Genomic DNA, 19184 nt, shown 5'->3' with positions numbered 1-19184 from the left:
ATAAATTGTAAAAAGATCATTTTGTTCAATATGACAACGAGAGAATGAAGTGACTTGGGCATCAATGGAGAAGTTCCTGGAGGCAGAATTTCTTTGAAATTTATTGCTCATCTAAGAGCCAAGGTCTTTTTTTCATTTCTTTGCACTATAAAAACAGAATAGGCCGCAATTATGTCTTGGTAACTAATCCCCCTGACTCTAGACCGTCTGAGTGCCATAGCCCTTGATTCTATCCGCAAACGCCCAGCTTTGATCCTCCAGCTTCTCGTCCTGCTTGAGCTCGACACCATCCTTGGTCACAACAGCTAATGAGTAAGAGTCCAGACTTCGAGCGTCACGGTAAAAGAGAACTTTCATAGCCTCCTTGACAATGTTGATGGCCTCCTCGCGGGAGAGCTTCTTGGCCGACTCTTCATCAGGGACGTAGCGTCTCATGATTGGCTGGGCCAGCATGGCGCCGAAACCCGTGGCCAGGGAGGGGGCAGAGTAGGTGCTGCCGAGGAGGTCGGCGGCAGCCAGGAAGGGCTCGCCGTTGTCGTCGAGGCCGCCGATGAGGAGGTGGTTCCAGAGCGGGTCGAACTTGGAGCGGCGGTTGTAGAGGAGCTTGGAGAGGTATCGGTGGAGGTTGGCGGCGTTGAGGCGGGGCTTGTCGGGGGACTCGTAGGCCTCGGAGAGGGAGAGGTCGATGAGGTGGCGGTCGAGGTACTGCATGTCGGAGATGTCGCCGCTGAAGCCGACGATGGAGGAGTCGGCGAAGGTGCGGAGACGCTTGACGTCGGTGAAACGGGCGAGAGAGCCGTAAGATGCTGTAGTAGTTGAGAGTTAGTTGAGGGATGGTCAATGAAGTGAACGAATGGTCTTGTTGAGAGCTTGGATACTGGGAGATGGAGGGGAGGGGGAAGGGGGTGACAAAGAGATGTACCGGCATTGCGGAGGATGATTCGAGAGAAGGAAACAAGAAGACATGGACAGAGGGGACGAACCCAGGTTATCAGCGGCCATGACGACGCCGTCCTTGAACTTGATGCCTATTACTGAAGTACCAGTGACGATGGGCTGCTGAGTGTTCTGCTTGGGCCCATTGTCCTGCATGTAGGAGTGGTCGTAGGCGCCGTAAACATCGTCTCTCGGCTATGGAAGAAGAGTCAGCGAATTGAAATTATAGTTAGCCTTCGAGTGTTTCGTACTCGACCCCATGCTTGCGGACGGTGATCCATCTTGGCTTATAGAGCTTGTGAAGAAGAGGCGGCGACGTGGGGTAAGGACGGAAGCTGAAGCTGAGCAGCTGTTTGAATCTGCGGCAGCTCTTCGAAAGCGGAAACGGGGTGTTGATTCGTCTGTTTCTGAGGCTGCTCAAAGGCACCAGATATGCGGCTTGGATGAATTGGGGGAGGGAGCGAGAAACCGAACAGTGAGAGAGGCTTCGCTTGTCTTGGGAGAGCTGGTGATGCCGTGGTCGCGCGTCCCAGCGGTAGCCTACAAAGTTACAAGCAGTGGTTACATAATCTGACATCACCAGCCATGATTGGCTGCAGGGAGGGAAAGCTTGGACCATGCGGGCATCAGGTACAGCATACGTCCCTCGTGGCGGGGCTTGCGGCGACGGACGAAGTTTTCGATACTTTGCATCGTTCGATAGAAGACGTCGGGGAAGCACAGCAGCTGCAGCAGCTCCCAAGCGAGCTCTAAAATCGGCAGCAGCAGCAGAGCTTACAGGGCTGGTTGCGGCAATCGATAGCAACGGCAGTTCCTCCCCCTCCCAACCCTCGTCACATCGCAACACCATTCCAGCAACTGCACGAGGAAAAAACAAGATCCGGGTTTCTTCGTCTTTTCTCTCGACAGCGGCCTGCACAATTCTCACTGCAATTGCATTTTTTCCACCTCCAGCGCCTCTCACATTTGCGCCGAACTATTCGAAAGTCGGGTCGTCAAAATGTTGTCATCCGCAACTCTCGCGGCCCTTCGTCGCGTGCTCATCAGCTCCGGCGCGGCAGCTCCATGGCGCCAATCCACGGGTCTAGCAGCCCGCGCATTGGTGTTGCGACTTGCCACGCCCTCGGTGCGCACGATCAGCATCTCGGCATCTATGCGCTCGCCAGCGGCCAAGTCGACCACGTCAAAGTCAAAGTCAAAGACCTCGGCCAAGAAATCGACGACCAAGAAGACCGCAAAGCCCAAGGCCAAGAAGCCTGTCAAGAAGGCCGTTAAGAAGAAGGTCGCCGCCAAGAAGCCGAAGAAGGCGGTCAAGAAGAAGTTGACGCCTGAGCAAAAGGAAAGGGCTGAGATTAAGAAATTGAAAGAGATGTCGTTACTGAAAGGGCCGACCTTGCTCCCGGAGACAGCTTGGAATGTATACTTGGTCGATAACATCCGCGGCAGCAGCGGTTCCGCTATAGAAAGAGCCAAGGCCCTTTCCACCAGCTTCAAGAACTTGACCGAGACCGAGAAAGAGGTAGACCCTTCTCTCCCTTGACTCTCCCCATGAGACCAGATTTACTAACTTGGCTGTTTCACTTTTCTTAGCGCTTGGCCTCAGTCGGCAACTCCAACAAGATCGCCAACCAAGAGACCAAAAAGAACTGGATCCAGTCGTTCCCTCCCGAGGCGATTTACACGGCTAACCTGGCTCGCCGTCGCCTGGCTCGCAAGACTGACAAGGGCAAAATCTACTTGATCCACGACGACCGACTCCCTCACCGTTCTGGAAACGCCTTCACCCTGTATTTGAAGGAGCAGTATAGCCAGATTGGTGCTGAAAAAGCCACTGATGCTATGAAAACCATTAGCGGACAATGGAAGTCGCTGAGCCCCAGCGAGAAGGCTCCCTACGTCGATCGGGCTAATGAGCTCAATAAAGGATTAGAAGGTCAAGCCAAGACCTTGAGAGAGAAGGGCAACCAGTACTGGAAGGAGAAGCTTGCCTCGCCTGCAGCTTAGATTTAGGTCACATGTCTAAGGATGGTGTTCTTGTGTGTGCGTGTGTTGTAAGCGAGTAGACATGTTTTTTTTTCTCTGCCACGTTACTGTGTTTATTATGGTATATTTCTCTCTGGGTCTTGGGCTGGTTGTAAGGAAAAAGGGTGAGATCTTGGGAGAGAGTGAAGAAAATGGGTTTTTGTTATCATGCTTGAGTTTTGACGGGTATTTCATGAATTTTCATGAATTGTATAACAGTAACGTGCGTATGAATGCCATTTATTGAATGCTATTTATAACTACGCCCCTTGATTGGATTCCCTTGTTTGCATCGTCTCCCAAGTAGTAAAATATAGTTCCTCAGCGCCATCGCCATAAACCATATGCTCCCACGCGATCAGATACAATTGATAATGATGAGACAATAACTCCGATGCCCAAACTCACGTTGCTTATATCCAACTTGACCAAAGTTCAACCGATATAATTACAATTACTTTACTTTTTCTCCACAGGGAGCACTTCCAAGACAACTTCTCCATCAGCACCAATCCATTGCGCGCCAGTAGTTTTCAGATGCCTGCCGCTAGCGAGATAGAGCAGCAGATATGTATGCTTGGCAACATGAGCCCAGCAGTAGAAGCGGATCCAAGTATGCGTTTCATCGCGACGACACCACACGCCCCAGCCGGCGAGACCACTGCGGAGGTAGTTGGCCAAGAAGACCCAAGCTTCGTGGCGAGTCTCTTGGGACCAGCCGGTGCAGTCGAGGAGCCAATATCCTCGTTCGAGGGGTTCTGTTTCGCGTTTTATCACGGGACGATATCGAGATGAGAGGTCTTTGGCTAGCTTGGCTAGTTTGTCGGATACCAAGTCTGCGGGCTCGAGATCCATGATTCCTGCGGGGGGTGACGGTGGTCGAATTTCCAAGGCCTCGGTTAGTTCTTTCACTACGGCAAAAGAAGTGCTTGTCGGCTGATTGGTCCTTACGGGTCCGGTGTCACTCGAGCTCCGTTGTAGATTCGTAGCTTCGGCTTCCTCGGCGAGTCCCTTTTGTCGCTTTGATAGGGGTGGTGCGGATTCAGCTCTGAAAGAAGCTGCTTCTGACGCTGTGTCAAGAGCGCTGCTTGATATATAGATAGTCTCGTTGATCACAGTTGGAGAGAACTGCTCCCGCTTCCGTGTCGATACTTCTGGTACTCCGGGGGTGACCGGGATGATGTTTGCAGCGCTTCCATATCCAAGTGATTGGCTTGCAGCTTCGTCCAAACCAGGAGGGATGGGAATAGATGACGGGATATTCCCCCCATAGGCGCTGGCTAACGAGGCGGATTCATCAGGATTGGGAGCTGGGCCAGGGGGCGAGGATTTGGGAGGCGCTGATGAATTCAGGTTCTTTAGATAATGCTCCAAAACCCTCGTTGGCGTGGCGTGGCGTATCTCAGCATCAGGTAGGGGGTATGAATCGTTGACTTGGCTTGGAGGCGCACGCCATGGAGATAGGACCTGAGTTGAGAGAGATTCCCCGTCCTCGATTAGGAAAGACTTGTCCGCTGAGTCGCGTCTCTCTTGCAATGGCGGTGAAAAGCGATTATCGTACACACTTCGGAAGCTTAGATCCTGAGTCTCTGGAACCCACGGTTGTCCTGAAGTCACCGCCGAGAAATCCTTGTTGAATGAAGAGACCGTCTCTTGCGTTGGAGAACCTCCCACCTCGTCACTAAGTTGCACATCTCCATAATAATGCTCCTGAATGGGATCAGCTGTAAAAGCAACCCGGCGTTGGGGTTGAAAAGAAAGATAGGATTGCGCGAGCTGCCGATATGCAACGTCGTCTGCCGTCCTGCTTGGTGCCGTGACGTGAACTAGAATCTCGACGTCCGGGTCCTGATCCCCCCGACTCTCTGCCATTTGATGTGGTCTTCCAATCGCCGAGCTAAAGAGCAGAGCATTTCCAGGGATACGGAAACATGGCACTCGTATTCATCAGCTGGAAAGCGTATGGTAGACGGAACACCAGAGGAGAGACGAGAAACAATGGTGGCTCATTTATACATGGTTCAGTATGCAGCAACCTGCAAGAGCATGCACTTGTCGGGCAATGCTGGGCGCCTACAAGGGGTTCGAAAATAAGCTGCAGGCCGTCGTGTTGGGTCGCACAAATTACCGGGGTCTTGGTGAAGATGGCAAGTTGTTCCTCCAGGTCTGTAGAAGTGTCGTCGTGAAAAGGATCTAGCTCAACACGATTGAGGATTGATGTTAGACTCAATTGTACTAGAACCCCCCACTAAACTGAAGCCACGTTTTCCGCCAAATCCCCATTTCTTCAGGCGTATCTGCACTAAGGACCACTAGAATTTCGGTCTAGCTCAGGTACCTTCAGCAGTGGCCTGCTTTCTGTGCCACGACTCCATCATATCGAATCTCGATATCGACCTCCAACAATCATCCATCCATACCCAAAACTCCCTCACCGCACCGTCACTCGCAGCAATGGCCGGCGAAAAGAGAGGCGACCTCGGTAGCGTCCTCGTCATTGGAGGCAACGGCTTCCTGGGCCACCACATCGTCAACCAGGCGCTGGATTCATGGAACTGCAAATCCGTGGCCTCTATCGATCTGCGATGCACCCGCAACATCAACGACAAGGCCTCCTACCACGAGTGCGACATCACCGATGCCGCCAAGCTGACCGAGATCCTGAAACAGGTCAAGCCTGACGTCGTCATCCACACGGCTTCCCCCGTGGCCAGCGGCGACAACAAGACAGCCCACGATCTCTTCCGGAAGGTCAATGTCGGCGGCACCACGGCCGTCATTGAGGCTTGCCAAAACACCGGCGTCAAGGCACTCGTGTATACCAGCTCGGCCAGTGTCATTAGCGACAACGAGAACGACCTGTTCAACGCAGACGAGGATTACCCCGTCATTCGAGGCGCCCAGCAGAAAGAGTACTACTCCGAGACAAAGGTACTATATCATGGACACTGGCTATACTTTAAACGTGCAATTCAGAAGACTGACAATTGAACCCACCTCTCTAGGCCGCTGCCGAAGAACTGGTCATCAAGGCCAACCGTCAAGAGCCCTCCAGGCTCCTCACCACGTCCATCCGTCCCGCTGGCATCTTCGGCGAGGGTGACGTCCAGACCCTCGCCGGCTTCATCCGTGCCTACGACAACAAGAAGTCACACATCCAGCTCGGTGACAACACCAACATCTTCGACTTTACCTACGTTGGCAACGTCGCCCACGCTCACCTTCTTGCCGCCCGCCTGCTGCTTGCCACCGCTGCCTCGCGTACCATTCCCCTGAGCCACGAGCGCGTCGACGGCGAAATCTTCTTCGTCACAAACGACTCGCCCGTCTACTTCTGGGACTTTGCGCGCGCTGTCTGGAAGGCCGCCGGTAACGACAAGGGAACTGAGGGTGTCTGGGAGATCTCCAGGGGTATGAGTATCCTCCTCGGCTCCGCTAGCGAAATCTTCTTTGGAATCATTGGCAAGCCGCCTACTTTTACCAGACTCAGGGCCATGGTGTCAACCATGACGCGCTACTACAACATCAACAAGGCCAAACAGGTTCTGCGGTACGAGCCTTTGTGGACGCTGCAGGAGGGCATTGACCGCGGTGTGGGCTGGTTTATGGAGGAGAAGAAGAAGGATGAATCCAAGAAGACGCAGTGATTGGTGCAAAGGCTGAGAGAGGGTAGCGATTCAGCGATGAAAAAAAGAGGTGGGAAATCCTATATACCCATCGGTACTACGAATCATTGATGAGTGACATGATTTGGATGCAGAAATAGCAGTAATTTAGTCATGTGTGTTTACATACACACCTGCAAATATTCATTTAATACGCACTTGTTTATAGCATCAATACAAGAGGTCCATACTATTATGTCCCAGTATTGAGTTGTCCTTGTAAATGTCACGTTTTCACACCGCTGATAATGGGTTTCCTACCTACTATAGGTAGGTAATATTTCAGCCGAATGCCAAATAGTACTGGTATCTGGGCCTAATTATCCAATGAGAGAATGCGGCTCAATCGCAGCCTGACACTCCCCCCGCCTTTGCAGACGCGAGATGCTGCATCCTTTATACACCAGCCATCCATGGCTTGATCATTGAAGCCAGCAGGAGCTTCCTCCAGCGTCAGGGAGAGGCATACACATTTGTTTCACCTTCGTTAGTCCATCTAGAGAGATGTCGAACCCGAGCGATTACACAGTTGGCTGGATCTCCGCCATCACGACCGAATATGTTGCTGCCCGAGCTGTGCTTGATGAAATACACGAAGGACCAGAGGCTGTTTCCACCAACGACAGTAACAATTATACTTTAGGTCGAATTGGAAAACATAACGTTGTTATCGCTGTTTTGCCCGATGGTGAATATGGGATATGCTCCGCAGCACGTGTGGCAGCAGACCTATCACATTCTTTCCCTTATGTTCGATTCGGCCTGCTAGTTGGCATTGGGGGAGGCGCGCCATCTCGAAAGCACGACATTCGTTTGGGGGATGTGGTGGTGAGCTCTCCAGGAAGCAGTGACGGCGTTAGTCACAGTGGTGTATTCCAGTATGACTTTGGAAAAACTATCCAAGGACAGAGCTTCCAAACAACTGGATTCCTAAATCAACCTCCGTCTCTTTTACGAGCAGCAGTCACAGGGGTGAAGGCCAGATATGAGGAGGAAGGGCATCGAATTAAGGCAAACATTAGTGCCATTCTCGATAAGAATCCAAGGCTACAAAAGAAATACCAACAACCCGACCCAAGTAGCGATAGATTATATCACAGTTACATCTACCACTCTACAAACGAGGAACGCAACTGCGCCATGTCATGTGGAAATACTTTATCTTCCCTTATCTTGCGGCCTGAAAGGGGTGAATATGAAGATGATCCAATGATCCATTATGGCCTGGTTGCTTCAGCAAACCAGCTGATGGAAGACGCCGTGCTTCGGGACAAGCTCGCTACTGAAAAAGACGTCAAGTGCTTTGAGACGGAAGCAGCGGGGCTAATGAACCACTTTCCGTGTCTCGTTATTCGTGGTATTTGCGATTACTCAGATTCGCATAAGAATGAGGAGTGGCGGGGATATGCAGCAATGGTGGCAGCCATGTACACAAAGGATCTTCTTCATCAAATCGTGCCCAATAGAGTTGAAGCTGAGAAGAAGATTGGCGATCTATTATCTGGTCAGTCTGCGGCTCTTCAGAGTGTAACGTTAGCATATACTGATCCCATGACAGATTATCAAGATATTGCAAGAGAACATCGTGATGTTGCGAAGGAGCACCGAGACATTGTTATGGAGGATATCCAAACTCAAGAAGAAAAAAGGCGTCGCCAGGAAGAAGAAAGTTGTCACCAATTATTCCGTCTCATACGTCATGACAGAGATGCCACATACGAGTGGTATAAAGACCGAGTGGAAAAGAGGGTTGAAAACACTTGCCTGTGGTTCCTCCAGCACGAGCACTTCCAGACGTGGTTGAATCAGGACTCTGGCCCGCTGCTGGTATCAGCAGATCCTGGCTGCGGAAAGTCAGTCTTGGCTAAATATCTAGTTGACGAGGTCCTCCCACGTCCAGAAACTACCATCTGCTACTTTTTCTTTAAAGACCAAGATCAACATACAGTCCGACAGGCCCTTTGCGCACTGCTTCACCAGCTCTTCTCACAGAAGTCTTATCTAATTAAATATGCTATAAAAGAATATCACAAGGACGGACCTGGATTAATCAACTCTACGAAAACGCTCTGGCGGATTTTACAGAATGCTGCTGAAGATCCCCAGGCAGGCTCTGTTATAATCGTCCTTGATGCCCTAGATGAATGTATCGAATCCGAATTTAGAGACTTGATACATCATGTGGAAAAACAATTCCACAGCGATCAGTGTGGGAAGCTTAAATATCTTCTTACATGTCGTCCATACGAAGGTATTATATCTGAGTTTTATAACCTTACAAGTATTTTCCCGGAAATCCATATACCAGGAGAAGAAGAGTCAGAAGCTATTAGCCATGAGATAGATCATGTTATACAGCATCGGATTAACCAGCTATCAGCAACCAAGGGCCTCTCCGCCGATATTACGGAGTATCTGAAAACAAGGCTCCAAGAGACTCACCATCGTACTTATTTATGGGTATATCTAATATTCAACTATCTGGAGGAGGAAGACTTCAAAATGACCTTGAAAGGAGTAGAATCGACTCTTATAACACTTCCAGGGAGTGTTAACGAAGCATACGAGCGTATTCTTAGCAAATCTAAGAAAGATCCGATGGTCCGGAAGGTTTTGACAATTGTCTTTGGAGCATGCAGACCGCTACTGTTAGACGAACTAAATGAAGCCGTTAATTTCGACGTCTCAACACGAACAATTGACCGTGAAACAGACGAAGATTTCAAGTCCCGTCTTAGGTCTTGGTGTGGGTTATTTGTCTCAATCTATCATGACCAGGTTTATTTTATCCATCAAACTGCTCGAAAGTTTCTTAGCGAACTGTCCCCACCTGGAATCGTTCCCGACATAACTGAACGTTGGCAACACTCCATAAATGCCCACGAAGCACAAACAGTCCTTGCGGAGATCTGTCAAGCTTACCTCCTCTATATATACGATACATTGAGATGTTATGGCCAATTTAAAAATACAGAGGAAGTCTTTGATTGCCTTCTGGACATTCCCCTTATATATTATGCGGCGTTAGATGGGATCACCCGTGTCCACGCTTCGCTAGAGGCAGCACTTCCTGGATCTGTGGTTCAAGCTGCCGCACGTATGGAGATCTATGAGAAACTGAGCGCGCTAGCTACAGTGCTAGGAGATTACTGCTGTTGGAATAATGAATCGCTAGACTTCAATGATATCAAGACATTCGTCTTCAGGTTTGCGATAGGAATAGCTACAGTGGCCATTTACTCAATGCCTCAAGACAACCCCAGCCGAATCGCCATGTTGAGCAACTATGACAATTATGAGGAACCAGAACCACTACTTGATCCAACAGACCGACTACATGTAGATTCGATTTTCGGCGAATCAATGAAAGTCCTTGAGACCACCCCGAGATATCATCCAGACCGGGGGAAACTTTTGCAAAGCCTTGCAGATAGTCTACGAGAGAGGCCATTACGCACTACCTATTTGAGCGACAGTTTTCAAGCGATAGCCATACTAGGAGAGATTATTTCCACCACACCACTGGGTCACCCAGATCGGTCAATACTATTAAACAGCCTCGGAGATTGTCTAAGCGAGCCTTACTTTTTGTCTGACTGGTTACCTGAATATAGCAAACTTCAGGCTATGCGTATGATCTGGAAGAGCATTGGCATGATACCGCTAGATCATTCAGATCGGCTTATTATTTTAGAAAACATCCGTGGGCTATCTTTCGGTCCATCGCTTTAAAAGTATGAAAATAATGTTAAAAAGTATGAAAATAATGTAAATACCTTGCTGAGGCTTAATATTCCTTTACCTAATCTTAATTCTTGCATACAATACCACCGAAATCACACTTGACTTGTTAAATATTAGCCTGTATTCCCCCTTCCAAGAGGGAAACATATCGACAAGTGACTTGAGAATCCATTGACAGCGGTGCGTCTGCTGGACACCGACCCGATCACTAACGCGGCCTTATTCACATCTCTCTCTATATGACATTTACACAATCGAAGACGAGAAGTCTATAGATGGGTGTACTCATCTAGCAGATGCTTTCCAAAAGGCTAGTTTCCGCTACATGGTAAGCACGCTCTAAGACATGAACGACGAGCTGTGGGCACTACATAAGTAGGCATGGCCAAGATGATGTACGACTCCCTCTAAGATGAGAGTGCCTTTGCAAGATGAATATGTGAGTCTCGAATTTTATCGCTACCAGAGTACGTCGAGGTGGATGAATTTATGGCAAAATATAGCGGTAGCCATGATAAATTAAGGGAAACACTAGCATTTACCCCAAGTCTACTAGATATCCAACATCGAGTCTCAATTTTAATGCTACGTACCTAGTAATAGATGATAATGCTAGAAACGAGACGAATATAGACATAGGAACAGATACCAGAGAGATATAGCCATAGTAGTAGATATTAGAGGAATGTAGCAATAGTAGCAGATACTAGAAAGATATAGCTATAGTATTAGACATTAGGTGGAAAGATGTAGCAATAGTAGCAGGTATTAGAAAAATGTAGTAAATGTCAGAAAAGTGCGATGATCGCAGTAGTATTTTACTATGGGGGTGGCCATTGCGAATTAAAGAGATGAAGGGCGCCATGTACACAAGCCGTGTCAACCCGAATCGATTGTTTACAAAAGCGAAAGGAGTAATAATTCACGGTCCGGCAAACACACACACACAAGAGGCAAACATAGTAAGAAGCCAACAAAGTATCTTCATATATTCTCACAACCTCCCCATCTCGACCCTCATCTGTCTGTCTCTGTCTCATCTCTCTCTGTAAAAACTCCCCGTCCAACACAAAAAATCTCCAGATTTCCCTCTCTCAAAAAGGCTACAAAATATCAAACAGAAAAAAAAGACAACAAATCTCCTGGATCGTAGAGAAAAAAAATAAAGTTAAATCCTTTCATGTCCATACCTTTCCCTTTCCTCCCCTCATAGCATTAAAAAAAAAGAACTCCAAGTGTCACACAATTCGAATGACGCTTTTTTCCTTTTTTTCCCTTTTTGAGTTGTTGTTGTTGTAATAGCCCCCTTTTTAGGTTCTCTCCTTCTGGGAAGCAAGGGGCAAAAGAGGATTTCTTTCCGGCGTTTGCCTCATCATAAACAGGCTATGATCTCCTTCAAAACGAAGAGAGAGGGAGAGATGTAAAAATAATTGAAAACCCGGCGGACAATCTCGTCTTTTCTTTTTGACTCTCTTATTCCACACAACACTAAAAACACAACAATGGTAAGCAGTTGCAAAGGGCGGGGGCTTTAATCGCTCGCACTCAAATGCCACATATGCTATACACTATATCCACGCCCAACTCGCGCATACAAATAGAAACTTTTTTGAAGAGTGCCAACCAGGACCGCTCATGAAAGTACAAGAATAAAAAGAAAACAAAAGTGGGTAGAAGTAGAAGGGTAAAAGCGAATAGATATGTGAAGAAAGAAAAAGAAAAAAGAGACTAACTCAAGAAATAGCATCGCCAGGATTGTCGTATCGAACGTCAGAGGAAATAAGTTCGGTCTTGACTGTTTGCAGTGAAGATGGACAAAAGTAATCGATAAACGCCTGGAGAAATGCTATAATAGACACTGTTTCCGGGCCGCATTTCCTATAAAGGGAATATAACAACACACACACATACTGAACATATCCTCTCTGGCTTCCTGCCAAATCAGTAGACAAAGCACAAACGGTTTACCGCAAAATCAAAAAGGCTCGCCAACACCTACCCCACCGCCTTGGCGGCCCCAAACGCCAGAATTCCGCCACTCTGTCCGCTGATTGTGATCAGGGTTCTCCCCATGGGGATTGGGATGATCAATTTGATTGGCATCATAGGGAGAGGGCTGGTCTTCTGGGGGCCTGAACCGCGGCGGTGGCACCGGCGTAGTGGAATTTGGTGGAGGGGGGTTGTCCTGCATCGGCCGGACTGATCTCTCGCCCTGCCAGACGGACGGATCCGTTTCGCCTCGCTTCGGTGGCGAACGGGTCGAGCTCTCTTGCCGATTGTAGACCTCGCTCGGCTCGGCAGGGGCTTGTCCTCTGATATCTTGGTAGCGTTTCATGATCTCTTTGGTTGAGATTTCACCATTGTTGCTGAAAAGATAGGGGTCGTTGAGCAGCGTAAGAATCTCGTCCGGAACCTAAAACAGCTCATTAGTATTGCCTTGCTTCACTGCAGCCGAGATTCCCCAGTACTTATACATGGGTAGACTTACCTGGCACATCTCTTCAATATTGTCAATAAGAATCTCCACTGCGTCAATCACATAGATAGTCTCGCTATCCATGGCAAGTGTTTTGGCAGGGTTCATCAAAATATTGGGTGCAATAACGGTTGCCAGATTTCTTACGTCCATCTTGGACCCAACCTCCTCATCTAGTTGGTGGAAAGTGCCCGCCCATTTGAGGAATGTGAGAAGAATTTCCAAACAATCGCGATGACTCTTGGGAAGGAGACACATAGCCATGTGCAGACACTGCAGCTTTCGAGCCGGGTCTTGTATCTTGGCAACGGTGATCCAAAGCTTGTAAAGCTTGTTAGTCATGAGAGGGTCTGGAAGATCTCGCAGGTATCTCTTTAGAACTGCTGCCAGCTGAATTACTGGCTGCTCCATGAAATTGACGGTATCGCAGCCTTCCGCATTGATCTTATCAACCATTGCTTGCTGCTTCTTGATATTGCCATTCTTACGGAACACGCCTTCAACGGAGAGATCCATCTTGCGCATAGACGAGATAATGTCGTCGACGACTGCGGGGATGCGCAGAGTGCCAGGACCCACGCCATCCGTTGAGTCGGCACCGTCTCGCTCAATGATAATCTCCAAAGGCACACCAAAGACGCCCTTCTTTTTGACGCCTTTGCTTTTGTCGTTCTTGAAGGCTTTGCCCAAATTCTTCCAAAATGTGGCTGGTTTTCTGGATTCAATGAAACTCAACAGTTCCTCTAATGTGAATTCTGACTCGACCACAGGATGCATAATCAGGACGGCAAGATGTCTGACATTGAAGTATTCGAGGCCAGACAGTTCGGGGAAGAATTTCCTGCCAACTCGAGACATCATAGGGTCAGCTGCCTGAAGATCCGGCCCAACTGACTGCGTCCTTGAGTGGCCTAAGCCGAGGCCTTGGTCAGGGGCGCCAGATCGCAGGACATCGCTGGGTGGTAGTCGGTCACGGCGCTGTTGTTGTTCACGAGACTGCTCAACAGCCACAATGCGAGAAATATCGTCCAATGTAATGGCGTCGTTTTGCCCAAACATCTGGTCTGTCGATCCTTGAGTTTTGTCTTCTCCTCCGGAGGATGCAGGACGGGGACCTCGTCCATCAGCATCCATAACACGAGATGTCCGAGCTTGTCTAACACTAGATGACAAGTGTCGGTCGAGACGTGTGCTGCGTAGTCTTCGGACCTCATTGAGGGTTGTTTCGTATGTCGACTCGCGACGACGGCTTTTATCGTTCGCATCGCCTGGTTGCCTCGGCCTGGCACCTGCGTTTTGACGAGAGGGATCAAAGTTTCCATCTGCACCGATATCTCCAGAGGTTAGGGCACCATTGCTTCTCAGAATATCCAGCAGTCTTGCCAGTGCGACTTTGAGAAGGAAGACGTATTGTTGAAGTTTGGAAATGTGGGTAAAGGGTGCGAGGCCGTCGGTTTTGCCTCCTATACATGTGACGCAGTAAATCTTGCGTTCCAGTGCGTTGAAGTGAGCTTCTTCCAGGGCACGACCAAGCTCCCGTTGGCAGCGAGAACAGTTGACACATCCAATATGCCATCTCATATCGCCAGTCTTGGCACACTCATCCTCCACCGACCTGCCACACTGCGCGCAGTGGTCCGAGTCCTTGGCCGAAAGCCGCTTGCCGCCCATGGTAACTTGCAGAAGGCCCTCGTCGCCCTTGTAGCTCTCAAAGTCGTTCAAATTATCCAGAAACTGGTGAAGGCCATCGCTAGAGCTCGCGTCTCGCTCCAAGCGTAGCGCTCCCTGGAGGCAAATGCGGATGAGCAGCTTGAGATAGTGGGCCAAGCCGGTGACGAGGGACAGGAGCTCCTGGGTTACACCCAGCTGCCGCGATCCATTGTCCTGCGTTTTCGATAGCAAGGAGAAGAACGCCACAATCTTCTTGCAGAGAAGTTTGGCCTCTCGGCCATACGACATGGCTATAAATACAACCACACATTAGCGCCAAATCCTATATATAACCCACTGCCCACATATTTATTCCAATGGAAATGGAGCATTTCTCCCCTCTGATGAAAAGCTTACCTTTCTCGCTTTGCTTTGAAACAGCGGCGTCTAGCCTATCTGCAGCTTGGAAAAGAATCTCAACGTGCCAGATGAAACGCTTCGCAACCAGCACACCGTCGACGTACGAGGCGTTACTGACGTGAAGCAGCATATCAGATATGCATGCGGCAGATGACTCTTCGAATGTTGATAGAACACTCCATATTCTGAAAACCTTGTCTTCCATGCGTTCTTCATCCTCGCGGATACGGTCCCTGATGAGATCGCTCACATCGCCCTCTTCAATCTGGGGCACCTCCGTCGGCTGAGCTAGACGTACGTTCCAGAATTTGTGTATCATGTAACATTCGGGGTGCCAGTGCTGGTTCTGTCCATTGCGGAATATCTCAACAAACTGCTTTAGAATAGCCGTCTGGCAGCCATTGCATCGCTGGGCAAACTGGGTTGAGTAGTGGTAGTGGCAGTAGACGTGTCCATCATGCTCGTAGTAGCTGTCTTGGGCGCCAAAGACGGTTGCACAGAGTGAGCAAGTAAAATGATCAACGTGATACTTGTGGTCGAGGGCGGTTATGTACGACCCGCGAAGGGCCCCACCACATTGGTGGCATAGGAGGCCGAGGCGTCGAAAGTAATCAGTCTCGCAGAGGGGATATTGTCCTCCGTTTTCATCTTCCGCGGGGAAGAACTTGGATGCCACGATCTCGCCGCAATCCTGTCAAGGGAGGTTAGTACATCTAGTGGTAGAGAAGGAGTAAAGTGGGGGGACGAGGAAAGGAGATGGAATCAAGAGGGGGGGAGGGGGTCAGGTATTACTCGGCACTTGAAGCAATCCAGATGAAATGTTCCATCCAGAGCTCGGACGAACTGTCCCGTCAATTGCAGGCCACACTTTTTGCAAACTCTCGACTGGGCACTAGCAGATCGTCCGTTTCTCGGCCGCGGACGGCTCACTTCGCTGCCGTTTGTGGGTTCGTCTGCATATCCTGCTGGCGGCGGTAAGGAGCCGTTGGGGCCTGGTGCTGTCGGGTTGGGTGCCTGCGATGATCCATTCTGCCAGCTGGCATCTGCATGGCCAGTATGTTCATTCGTGTGGTCGTTGGGGCCGTCGTCGTGGGTTACATCCACAGGCGGACCGTTGCTGTGGTCGGTTGCCATGGCAGATGTTGCGGCGTGTTTCCTCCCGAACGCGTGCTCCTCTTGCAGTCCAGGGGATGGCTATGATGATTCTGCCCCGTCTCAACGCCAGGTGTCTAGCAGTCGTCGGCGAGGGGTCGCGGCCACGGCCGGCATCAGCTGGGGTGGCTCTGGTTGGTGATATAGATTCCAATTGAGAGCGATGTCACGGCTCCAGACAGAGATGCGCGACAACGTATCCCAAGTGGTTCACGATCCAAAGCAGAGCGCGACTGACATCCGCGTGACAGCCCAGCAACAATAAAGTCGGTTCTCGCTTCGGCACAGCGTCAGGCTGGGAGAAGAGTTCGCAGAGGATCGCGGAGTCGTGAGATGGGGGAGGTCAGAGGAGATGCGCGTGGCGTCAACATGCACGAGAGACGAGATGCAGCAGCCGAGGAACGACGGCGCCGGCACAGAACGAGGGGAGAAGGGGTAAGAAAGAAGGCCTGTCTTCCGTCGAGAGGGTAGAAGCAGCCGTGATGGCGAAAGAGAGTCAACAGGCCGTAGATTCTCAGCCAGTGGAGGAGAGCTGGGCGCACTTTGTTGGACTCACGGGACTGGGGGGGCGGTCGAGGGCGGCTGCTGACAGCGCGTGGAGTCGCTGTGGTTTCTGAGGGGCGGCTAGTTTGGAGGTAATTTCCAGGTCGCCTGGTCGCTGATGGGCGCTGTGGTGCTTCTATGGCCTGGGCCGCTAATGGAGCAGGTCTCTGATACTCGGCAACCCGGTGTCACGGCGCCTGGCTGGCATGTACTGTTTACTTTTGGAGTTGCCAAGTCCTACGCTTCGTCGAGCAGCAACACGACGGGATGAGCATTATGACGCTTTAATACTACCTGGCAGTAAGTCGCTGAGAGCTCAGCACCTTATAATTCCCCCTCCCAAACGAGGCGCACTTCGTCTCAGTTTGCTCAACTGCGCCACATCTAGATTCCAGCTCGTGTGTGGAAGCCCGCAGCATGGACTGAACTTTTGCCGGCACTATCCCTGAGGGCGGCCGGATGAGTAAGGTAGATTGAACATTGAAGTCTTTTTCGTCAGAAGTCGCCTGTGAAGTGCTTCATAGTGCTGGAGCTAATGTACGCAAGGCTGGGTTAGTGCTATCTAGAGCTGTGCCGCTACCTGAATGAGGTATCCCCAGGAGGTAGCAGTGGGTTTATACCAGGTAGACCCCTAGTTGATTCCATTCACCAGCAGGACGCCAACATGTTGATCAAGAACCCTCGATTTTTTGAGCAGTTATAAAGTACTTGACGTGTCTCGTGCTCATATATCTTAGTGTCAGGAACATGAGGGAAGCCAGAAAAGGAAATGCAGAGAGTCAAAAAGCTTAGCTCCCTTTCCGAAATCTTGTCAACGCCACATTCAAGTACCTTATCTCCATGTATCCCGCGTACCTTGTTGATCGGTATTGATTCGGTACTTGTTGTGTGGCTTCTATTTTTGTTCGTTGCATCTGTCAGTTTTGATCCCTGTATCTGTCAAGTGTCGAGTGCAGCAAAGGTTACATGTACTCGCTCCATCATCCGCACTACAGAAGACAAATACTCGGCGCTCACTTGAGAGCAAATATTACAAACACAGTCTATGAATACCTACCTACCTAGTAACTACCTAAAGAAGGACAAGAAGAAGAGACTTTTCATCTGATAAGTCAGCGTTCGTGTCGAAACGATCTATACGAAACTCAGCGCAAAGCTTTACCGACTACACGGCGAGCTGTTTCAGAGGCGTTAGAAAATCAGGCCAGGCCCTGCAGCTGCTGGTTAGATTTCGATATTCATTACCACTACGGAGTCGAATTATTATAGCCGAGATCAGCCCGGTTGAGATGGGCAAAGCCGGCCCGTTCCACAAGCCCTTGCTCTAAGGTTTGAGCATAACGAGGTAAGCATAAAAACTTCCCTTTTGTGTCTGTTCTCATTGAGTTGAGCGGATTTCCATTCTACTGTACTCGTACTCATCGTGCCAGGACGGCATGGGTCAGGGGAGCGTCGAATCGACGGGTTTAGGGGTTCACGCTTAGTAGCTAGCGATTCTGTTTGATAAATATTGACGGCCTAGTTTCCACAGAGACACAGTTGCTTCAAAGAGCTCCCCCGTACCAAAACGGCTGCATAACACACAGCTCCTTAATTGTCAGGTCGAGCGCCTGTTACTGCATAGAGCCTTTTCGTCCGGTCTTTTCGACTACCTACCTCTCTTGCCTAACCTCGATCCGCGTCTGCTAGATCTCTGGGTTCTGCTGCTGGTACCCCGTAACTACTGCTACAAGACCCTGGATACCAGCCTCGGGCCATCCATCACTTTTCCCTTTTTTTCCTCCTGCGGCGCAACGCGGCACCTGCACGGCACTGCAGTGTTTGATGTGCAACCTTGCGCGCTTATTTCTTAAAGGAGGCGGCCTGCCTGCTATGACGTCTAGGCACATGCACCCAAGCCAGGTACCTTGGTAGGGAGTAAATACCTGATGCGCATCGCGAAATCCCTCAACTCCAATTGCAAGTCTCATTCATATTGTACGAGCACTATAGATGCCACATTCGCCCTTTTCCCTCGTATCCACGAGTACGAACACATGGATGCTTCATGGGTGTCTAAAAATGGGATTACAAGCACGCCTTTCAGCAGCTTTCAGCGCTGGGCTATACGTGTATATGCCTGTAGGTTTGCTGTCAGGGGCCCTCCGCAGTGGCCTCTGCCGGACAGGGTCAAGAACGGGCTGCTTTTGTCTGTATCTCCAGTTGGGGCCTGGACATCATTACACTGCTTCAGTGAGAATGAGAGAAGACGAGGTAAAAGTACTACTAAGGTATATTATTTCTCATTCAAACACTATCCAAGTTCATACCTACTACAGACGTAGGTTTGCGCCGCAGCTGAATCCATCGTTCATTGCTTTCCTCCCCCAAGCTTCAGCAACAGGAAAAGTAAACCCATCAATAAGATGGACGCCAACAATCAAGTCCCACATGGCGGTATCAATCGAGCGATTGGTGCCACCTTGGACAAGTTAGTACGGTCAGGCAGATTCTTGTGCTGCGCTGTAATACCGTACCTGCGTCCACGCGCTCGAAGAAAACTCCCGTATTCGCCTTTTTCCTTTCAAGCCCCCCCT

At 49.9% G+C, this 19184-nt stretch overlaps 6 protein-coding genes across 6 annotated transcripts; 3 read left to right on the top strand and 3 right to left on the bottom strand.

Moving 5' to 3' along the window:
* Nucleotides 1-198: 198 nt before the first annotated feature.
* T069G_00765 (proteasome subunit domain-containing protein) lies at nucleotides 199-1217 on the bottom strand (the record flags this gene model as incomplete). The annotated part of the gene is made up of 3 exons (XM_056167975.1): nucleotides 199-806; nucleotides 984-1131; nucleotides 1188-1217. The coding sequence occupies 3 exons, from the start codon at nucleotides 1215-1217 to the stop codon at nucleotides 199-201; spliced, it is 786 nt and encodes a 261-aa protein (XP_056033291.1).
* A 719-nt stretch (nucleotides 1218-1936) lies between these two features.
* T069G_00764 (HMG (high mobility group) box domain-containing protein) lies at nucleotides 1937-2940 on the top strand (the record flags this gene model as incomplete). Its single annotated transcript, XM_056167974.1, has 2 exons — nucleotides 1937-2455; nucleotides 2527-2940. The coding sequence occupies 2 exons, from the start codon at nucleotides 1937-1939 to the stop codon at nucleotides 2938-2940; spliced, it is 933 nt and encodes a 310-aa protein (XP_056033290.1).
* Nucleotides 2941-3417: 477 nt separating this feature from the next.
* Nucleotides 3418-4830, bottom strand: T069G_00763 (uncharacterized protein; the record flags this gene model as incomplete). The annotated part of the gene is made up of 1 exon (XM_056167973.1): nucleotides 3418-4830. The coding sequence occupies one exon, from the start codon at nucleotides 4828-4830 to the stop codon at nucleotides 3418-3420; it is 1413 nt and encodes a 470-aa protein (XP_056033289.1).
* Nucleotides 4831-5412: 582 nt separating this feature from the next.
* Nucleotides 5413-6605, top strand: T069G_00762 (3-beta hydroxysteroid dehydrogenase/isomerase family domain-containing protein; the record flags this gene model as incomplete). The annotated part of the gene is made up of 2 exons (XM_056167972.1): nucleotides 5413-5889; nucleotides 5964-6605. The coding sequence occupies 2 exons, from the start codon at nucleotides 5413-5415 to the stop codon at nucleotides 6603-6605; spliced, it is 1119 nt and encodes a 372-aa protein (XP_056033288.1).
* Nucleotides 6606-7127: 522 nt separating this feature from the next.
* Nucleotides 7128-9474, top strand: T069G_00761 (uncharacterized protein; the record flags this gene model as incomplete). The annotated part of the gene is made up of 4 exons (XM_056167971.1): nucleotides 7128-8127; nucleotides 8182-8874; nucleotides 8932-9369; nucleotides 9440-9474. 4 exons carry the CDS (start codon nucleotides 7128-7130, stop codon nucleotides 9472-9474), a joined length of 2166 nt encoding a protein of 721 aa, XP_056033287.1.
* A 2868-nt stretch (nucleotides 9475-12342) lies between these two features.
* T069G_00760 (rhoGAP domain-containing protein) lies at nucleotides 12343-16047 on the bottom strand (the record flags this gene model as incomplete). Its single annotated transcript, XM_056167970.1, has 6 exons — nucleotides 12343-12780; nucleotides 12856-14132; nucleotides 14196-14804; nucleotides 14911-15604; nucleotides 15706-15798; nucleotides 15844-16047. The coding sequence occupies 6 exons, from the start codon at nucleotides 16045-16047 to the stop codon at nucleotides 12343-12345; spliced, it is 3315 nt and encodes a 1104-aa protein (XP_056033286.1).
* Nucleotides 16048-19184: the final 3137 nt, after the last annotated feature.

This window comes from Trichoderma breve, chromosome 1 (assembly GCF_028502605.1).
Source record: "Trichoderma breve strain T069 chromosome 1, whole genome shotgun sequence".
Classification (NCBI taxonomy): domain Eukaryota; kingdom Fungi; phylum Ascomycota; class Sordariomycetes; order Hypocreales; family Hypocreaceae; genus Trichoderma; species Trichoderma breve.
The sequence above is the reverse complement of the archived record's forward strand: the minus strand, read 5'-3'. Positions and strand labels throughout refer to the sequence as shown.